Source organism: Nematostella vectensis, chromosome 1 (assembly GCF_932526225.1).
Source record: "Nematostella vectensis chromosome 1, jaNemVect1.1, whole genome shotgun sequence".
Taxonomy (NCBI): Eukaryota; Metazoa; Cnidaria; class Anthozoa; order Actiniaria; family Edwardsiidae; genus Nematostella; species Nematostella vectensis.
The window spans coordinates 2274867-2282830 of NC_064034.1; the positions used below are offsets into that span (position 1 = coordinate 2274867).

At 37.3% G+C, this 7964-nt stretch overlaps 1 protein-coding gene across 2 annotated transcripts; it reads right to left on the reverse strand.

Annotated features, from left to right (window-relative positions):
- Positions 1-2: 2 nt before the first annotated feature.
- LOC5515196 lies at positions 3-6017 on the reverse strand. Of its 2 annotated transcripts, none has more exons than XM_001635319.3 (10): positions 5707-6015; positions 4423-4582; positions 4062-4204; positions 3853-3970; positions 2948-3006; positions 2755-2871; positions 2402-2488; positions 2130-2193; positions 1380-1466; positions 3-879 (listed from the first exon to the last, which is right to left on the reverse strand). In XM_001635319.3, exons 1-10 carry the CDS (start codon positions 5809-5811, stop codon positions 779-781), a joined length of 1041 nt encoding a protein of 346 aa, XP_001635369.1. In that variant the 5' UTR covers positions 5812-6015; the 3' UTR covers positions 3-778. The 2 variants fall into 2 exon arrangements, with proteins under 2 accessions (XP_001635369.1, XP_032240747.1); XM_032384856.2 differs by having other exon boundaries at positions 820-1114; positions 5707-6017.
- Positions 6018-7964: the final 1947 nt, after the last annotated feature.

Genomic DNA, 7964 nt, shown 5'->3' on the forward strand with positions numbered 1-7964 from the left:
CATTTAAATTAGACTTTTTATTTAATAAAATCTCTATTGCATAATAGACAATGCACGGCATGATCATTTCATTAGAACAAAATATAACTCACTCAATTACAAGTATTGTCTTTTTCGGTAATAGTTCCATCAAAATCACTTATTTTAGACAAACACTACAAGAGACAAAGACTACTTTTGCTACCTTTTTAGTTTGTAAAGAATTTCTTCGGAGTTTCGGAACACTACTATTTATTCTTTATTGCCCATAGCACGGGCTTAAAAAATATTTATACTCTTATTATTTCGGTATTTATACTCTTATTAATGCGGTTACCAATATTTTGCTTGCCGTCGAAGAATGCATGGTGACAGCTACTGTTTTCCGGTCCAAAAATGTTATATGTCGCTCATATGATGTCTATATTTATTTTTCTTCTAATATGAGTAGTGTGTCTATCTGCATTTTATCGGAAATTTCATTCTGATTACCTCTTTTTCTTTTCCCAGCCCGCTGATACTCAATACAATAGGAAAAATGCTATTACCTTGTTACACTGCTATTACATACTATGCCTTTAAAGCAACCTCTTGTCCCGCACTCCACCAGATCAGCAACAGATCTTTTCGACTCTGATTTGGCTCTCTTTGCGTATACCTATGGGAGCTTCTTGTATTTTCGTTCTTTGCACAGTATAATATAACTCGTCTAACACATAGGAAAAGTCCTAGTCTTGCTTACGGAGAGCCTTTCCCCTACCTCCTGGTAGCTGTCGAGGGGAAAGAGTACATCACGTCATCATCCCAGCGGCCCGCAGCACACAATACCGCAGCATTTTGCGATATCCCGTTTCCTCGGTAGAATTGGTGGCTGATCGTCGCTGATGGGCAAAGCGAACACTGAAGAGAAATCAGGGGTTTGAGTGACAAAACTTGCCTCTTTCTAGTCCTGCTAACGCGATCGGGTAAAGCGGACACTGAAGAGAAATCAGCGATTTGAGTGACGAAACTAGCCTCTTTCTAGTCCTGCTTACGCGATCGGGTAAATCGGACACTGAAGAGAAATCAGGGATTTGAATGACGAAACTAGCCTCTCCCTAGTTCTGTCCAAGATGGCAAACGGGCAAAGCGAACACTGAAGAGAAATCAGGGATTTGAGTGACAGACCTACTGAAATGATCATTTGTTGAGTGAGAGCTACAAGAAAACTATTAACGTTATTTGTCTTGTGTCTAACTCAAAATTAGCTTATAAATTAGGCTCTAGGCATTTTTTTTGCACATATCACTCTATTCTTCAACAGCAATAACATATATATAAGTTAGTTAATCAAAAAATACATGTACACTTAAATGAGTGATTGATAAATGATTGATGGCATGGTAACGATGAAAACCTACCCATCTCACGGAGACCTTGGCCAAAGTTGTTTACGACAAACCTCAAAGAGACAAGAACAAGAACCCGTATGATTAAAGCCAGCGCAGCTGAAAAAGAAAAGAGGGTTTGGCAATAAAGAATTTGAGATCACAAGGAAGATGTTGGATGGGCAAATACACCAATCTGGGATTATATTCAATAGACATGTTACTATATGCCAATCATGTCGACATTTTACGCTCCCTGATTCGAGCGAGACACTTTTAATAAAATGTCGTCAATAATCAGGCTTCCACCATGGATGGCTTTTTTGAGGCTTTCTTGAAACTTGCATTTTAAATAAAAACAACAACATAGGAGTAGATGAAGGCCGCAAAAAAATCAAATAAAAATGACACGTACATTAATCAGCTAAAATCCATGAATAACAATAAAGTTAAACCCATCCTACAATAATTCCATTTTTTTTGCTTACCTATTGCTAAAGCATAGAATAGTCTATTGATAATAACATTTCCAAAATTATAACGATATTTAAATATCCAAATAAAAAGAGAGAAAAAGACATGGTCAAACAAGCAGGCCCCAGATTTGTTTAATTTCATCCATGGGACATATCTTCCCAGATGAACTCGAAAAAATTGGATCGTACACACTGCAGTGTGCGTAATTTAGGTCCCCATGAGGGTATCTGCGTAGAGTCATAAAGAATCAACATGCAGGCGTCTAGCAATTCCAACCTGGAAAAAGATGACACCAATTGCTTTTACCTGCTCCAAAAAACGTATAGAAGAGTATGTTGGAATTGTCTTGAGATTTCCAGTTGGCTATTATCTAAACCAGAAAGTAACGAAAATCAAATTTCAGAATGATCAATTGAAAGAAAGCTTACTTCTGTTTGTTGTCATGCACATTTTTATGTGATCAATTAAAGATAGATTACCTCTGTTGAGAACAAATGTTGGCAGAATCAATTCTACGTACATCATATATTGTTTAGTTAGTTTTCCAACATCTTATGCTCTGTAGATTATCTACTTACATCATATGTTCTATAAATGAGGTAGCCAGGCTCAAGGAAAGACCATGGCAGAAAAACCCAGACAAGGTTTAGAATTTCACGCCGCATCTATGAAAAAAATAAAATAAAGGCATATTTATGAAATATGAAAGGTACTAAACTAGGAAACTTACTGTTTCCATGTGCTGTTGCCGTTGACTTTTTTGAAAAACATGGAGTTCAAGAAAATGGAGGCTCATATTATGCAAGCCAATGCTCATTTTAGCACCCTGGGTGTGGCTTTTGCTTTTTGTCTTTAATATTTTGCACAAAAAGAAGGTTACAAATTAATTGGCTTATTTCAAGCTGGGCACTAAACCAAGCATGATACTCACTATGATCCAACCAAGGTAAGCCCATATGACTTGAACAGGGACACCGATTCCTACTACCAGCTTCTCTTGCAGACTCAGTGATGTCGTGTTTTGGATGACGAGAACCAGCAAGCTGACCTGTAATCACAGGGCATAGGGTAAGTGTACATTATTTCCATTGTTTGTTTTCCTCATTATAGCATTTGGTACTTACTGCAAGCTGTAGATCAAACTTCAGAAGAACAGAGAATATTCCTGCTAATCTGTACATTTCTATAAAAAAAAACATTCCAGTCCCAGGGACCATTTACTGGCCATCATTATCTACAGCAATCTTATCTTTCATGCTTGACTGAACATTATTTTTCTAAAGAAGATCTTGGCAAAAGCCATAGTTGTCTAGATAAGTGTCTGCCCAAGCATAAAGCTTTGTTTGTATACACGACACTTCTCAGTGGTTATAAATATGACAAGTTGACCTGTGGTACCATCTTCATATCGAACTCAATAGATCATCTATCAATATCTCAAGTCTGGGGAAATACTATTACTATAGATATAATCTGAACATTATGGTACTCTGTGGAATTACCACATTCAGTAACACATTATTTTACACTCATGACTGATAATTACATGGATCAGGCCCCACTTTTTACCTGTTAAGTATAATATATTTGCACAATTTATTTGGAAAGTCAAATTAGAGTGGAAAAGTTGTCTTATAAAAGCGTAAAGCCACCTTTTCACTGGCAAAGACAAAAGTGTTTACAGCCTGAAGGAGAAGAGAGCAGAGGCAATTCCATTTCTTTCTTTTCCACCACTTCCTAACCTGCTTGTGTCTCTCACACACTGTTTTGCAGATGCAATTTAAGCATCCCCCATTTTGTCTTCATTTTAGTTTGCTAGTCTAAATAGAAAGGCAAAGAAAAACTACAGAAAAGCTGTAGGTGGTATGCATATAGGCATTGTGGAACCAGGTATCAAATAAATCGACACATGGTTGAAATGGTATGTTTTGCCTCTGTAAGAAAGGGGTAGTTTCTCTGACATTTTGGGTATCAGCCCTTCTTCATAATTACTCCCCTAGCTTTACAAGGTTTTTTATTGGCAACATACTTTGTAGAGACACAGCAGCCCCAACAGTCTTGAACTCTAGATATCCAAATCCTTTGACAACCTTATATCCATAATAGACATTTGATGGTCCAAAGAACACAAGAAGCCCAAAACGAGCCTTAGAAACAAGAATAACAACTTATTAATGAATGAATATTGAACAATAATTGAAGGGCACTGGTCTTTTGTTGTACATGCTACTTACTTACCCACTTGACGGCAGGGCGACTGGTATTCAAGGCCAAGTCCAGGACAATATAGATTATAAGGACTGCAGTGGCAGCAATGTAGGCATATATTTCAAACTCTCGCTCCCTCAGAACTCCATGGATAGCATAATACAGACAAAACACTAAAAAGAAATAAACTATGGTTATGAATATATCTAATACATGTTACATGTGGGGAAAGTTAGAAGTAGAACATCTGTTTATTGAAATAAAGCATTTCAGACATTTATTAAGATTCCATCATAAGGGGATTTAATTTTGTACCCTCTATTCTTTGAAGTAATCATTTGATTCCCATTACTGTACTGTATATGCGATTAACCAATCAAAGGCTGCATACCTGTGTTAATGAAGAGAATGATTGCAAATGTGTAGTCTGTGGAATTCTGAGGGAGATTAACCAGTCTTTCGATAGTTAGTCCAATAGCAAATAGGATGTTGTTGGTAGAAATAATGACAAACAACCATTCATCCTTCTCAAGGCCTGCAAATGTCTTGATCTGCATTTCAAATAATCAGAGGATTCAAAAGAGTATATTCATTGTGTTTCTGTACAGCTCCTGATGAGCTGTGTAATTAAAAATGTTTTATCCCCCCCCCCTTCATGGAGGGAATTTCAGATAAAATATAATAACTAAATATATATAAATATAAAATGATGGTTGAAGGCTTTCATAGAAAGTGCTCAATACTCGAAAGTAGAGCGGTGTATAGTCTATAGACTATATATAAATATATATATATATATATATATATATATATATAATATTTCAAAGTGGGGGAGGAGGGGGTTCGTGGATTTGACATAGAGTACAGACAAAAATGATACAAACAGTTGATAAAGATGTATAATCTTTTAATATGCAATTGATTTACTGTAAACATGTAACACTTATAAAACTAGGTACATGTAAAAAAAGACACACATCCACTAAGCAAAGTGGGGGGGGGGGGGGGCACTTCTTCCCCTCCTTGTCTGATGCACCTGGTTTTTTAAAGGAAAATGAAGAACATGGTACTACCCCAAACAAATACAAGTAATAACTGAGACTTGAACTCACTCCCCTCCCCCTCCCAGGGAAAATTTCTAGCTTGCATACCAGAATCTTAACTTTGCTCTACATCCAAACAATCCCCAAGTCATCCCAAGGCATTCTAAAGGCATCCAAGCTATTGGTGAATATTAATAAGCCTGGCCCTACCAATCGATAAAAATCGATCATCAGAAACTAATCGAATTAATCAATATTAATCGGTTGATCGATACTCAAAGATACATTTCAATGGAATGGACAGAAATCGATATTTATCAATAAATTATAATCAATAATAATCGATAATTTCAATATTTTTCAATAAAAATCGATACTCACACAGTTTCACGTTATCGATTTCTATTGATTTCCGATATTAATCGATTACTTGATTATGGTTTTCATCGATTACTATTGATTATTTAATTATCGGAATTATCGATTGGTAGGGCCGGGTAAAAAGTTAACTTAATTACTAAATTTCATTAACCAAAATACCTCCTCCATCTTTGGTCTGACGCTCTACGGGTAGCCGTCGTGGTATAACAAACAGCTTTACCTTTTTTACACACACATCGACATGCACTAACCTTGCCAAATGCTGTAACAGCGGTTGCATGGTGGATGGGGTCGGATACTGCGCCGTATGAGTCAGGATCCGATTCTGCAAAACTTCCGCTTCCAATTTTACTCATACTGAACAGGAACTTACTGGGAGTTATGCTAAGACGTCGCTAGTTTGATCACGAAACATTCATAGCTCGCACCAAATTGATAAAGACAGAGCTCAGCGCTGGGGGAGTTGGAGTTCGAAAATGCAGCAAATGCTCAAAACTGCAGTATTTGCTGTCGTATGTGTTCGGTATAGTTCTCGGTATAAAGTTTAGTCACATGATGCTTGTAGAGGTCTGGGGCCGAGCTATACGTATTATTTGCTTGCTAGATCAATGCTTGCAAGTACAACGCAAATAATATCTTCAAAAGAAAATTGAAATAAAAAATAACTCCAAGAATCTGGTCTCTACTTTTACTATCTTATAAAATATGCTTTCATAACCACATCTTAGCTCGCCTTTGGTTTTGGTCCCCCTGTGGTAGATAGCTAGTTTCCAGCAGCTCCGCAGCTCCCGGATTAAAAAAAAATGGCGGACTTGATTGCGTTCTTCCCTACCTCATCTTGTTAACTGTAAGTTCCTACACTTACTAACTTTAAAAAAATATTAAACATAGGAAAACATCAAACCTTGAAATAAGTTAAACTCAGGGCAAAAAAGAGAAATTCACAATAAAGTAATAAGGCAGAGCAAAAACAGAAAAGGTTGCGAGTTTTACTTACTTACTTAAGTATTAGTAAACACTTATAAGTATATTTTGGTAAGCGAGACAGTTTATAATGTCTTGTTAAAGGATCGATGTAACAGCCAATACAAAAGCAATAATGTGAACAAAGACGAAAATCTAAAGATAAGGAGAAAGTATACTTTAATTCACAACTACCACGATTTCGCCCAGAGGCTAAAAAATCAGTGTATCCATAAAATAAATTCATTAACTCATTTTGCTTTGTATACAGTAAGCGCCCATTATTTAACTTTTCGTAACTTCCCAGCTGTGTTTGATGTTGAGTGAAACGGCAATATATATTCCTTGCGTGGTTTAACCTCTGAGGTTTAACTTTCGTGAACCCAAAAACAGGTATTCACATATATGTGAACTTTAGAAGCACACTAGCATACACACATTGGCACCAGTCGGGCCAAGACGGGACGCTAGCGCAGTCTATTACCCGTGCAGTTCGGCAACCATGGACAGCTGTTTCGTCCTTATTAGGACTCGTCAGCATGGCATAGCCGGTTTGCCTCAGTATGCTAGTGTGCTTCTAAAGTTCACATTTATGTATACATACTCGCAAGGATAGTTTGGCTATCCGACGGAGTTTTAGACTAGCAAAGGTCGCATGCGTGATCCGCACAATTGGCATCACGCTAGCCCGGTCGCAGCTCTAGATCCCACATGGATCTAAGCTGTGGTTTAAAGCACTTCGTTCGAGTCGAAGTCGCCCTGAAGTTTTTTTTGCCGATGAAGTTTAACTGAGGCAAACCGGCTATGCCATGCTGACGAGTCCTAATAAGGACGAAACAGCTGTCCATGGTTGCCGAACTGCACGGGTAATAGACTGTGCTAGCGTCCCGTCTTGGCCCGACTGGTGCCAATATGTGTATGCTAGTGTGCTTCTAAAGTTCACATTCACATATAACCATCTAAATTTAAAAATATAAAGAAAGAGCCCATTAACCTGAAAACGCACACACCGCAATATATCAATTATCTAATTAGATCACTATGAAGAATACGTGTCAATAACTATAGGAAGAAGTGTTCCAATTATCTGTCCAATTGAGCCTCGTTTTGTTTCGTTCTACTGTAGATTCAGCTGGAAGTTTCTTCATTCAAAGGAGATTCAGCGTTTGGAGTCACTGCACAGAGCACTGAGCACAGTCTGTAATAAAAGGTGAGGACTTATTACATCGTTCTTATTTCCACCAAAACAGATTAAATATATGAATGTATATTTTAATAAAAAAAACTAAGTGAGGAGAACAAAATTTATTCTCTAGCAAAAAAATCGGAAAATCCTAAAGCTAACAGAATATTTGAAACAGCACGAAGCGAAGACCATGTGTAGTCCTAACCCTATTGAGCTGTTTAATCAAAATATCGAATTGCAGGTTGTTATTATTCTAAGTGAGGAGAAGATGACTAGCGGAAAAGCCTCTCGACACAGAAATAAACACCAGAGCACAAACTCGGAGAACAAGAGAAAGCCATCAGGCAAAGCAACGACCAG

Bases quoted from the DNA above. Each gene is read 5' to 3' on its own strand.
- LOC5515196 (XM_001635319.3), bottom strand. From the start codon at position 5,811: ATGAGTAAAATTGGAAGCGGAAGTTTTGCAGAATCGGATCCTGACTCA. The intron at 2,872-2,947 runs GTAAGTACCAAA...CTGTGATTACAG, and splicing joins AGTTTGATCTACAGCTTGCA to GTCAGCTTGCTGGTTCTCGT. The intron at 2,194-2,401 runs GTAAGTAGATAA...TTTCTGGTTTAG, and splicing joins TCATTTATAGAACATATGAT to ATAATAGCCAACTGGAAATC.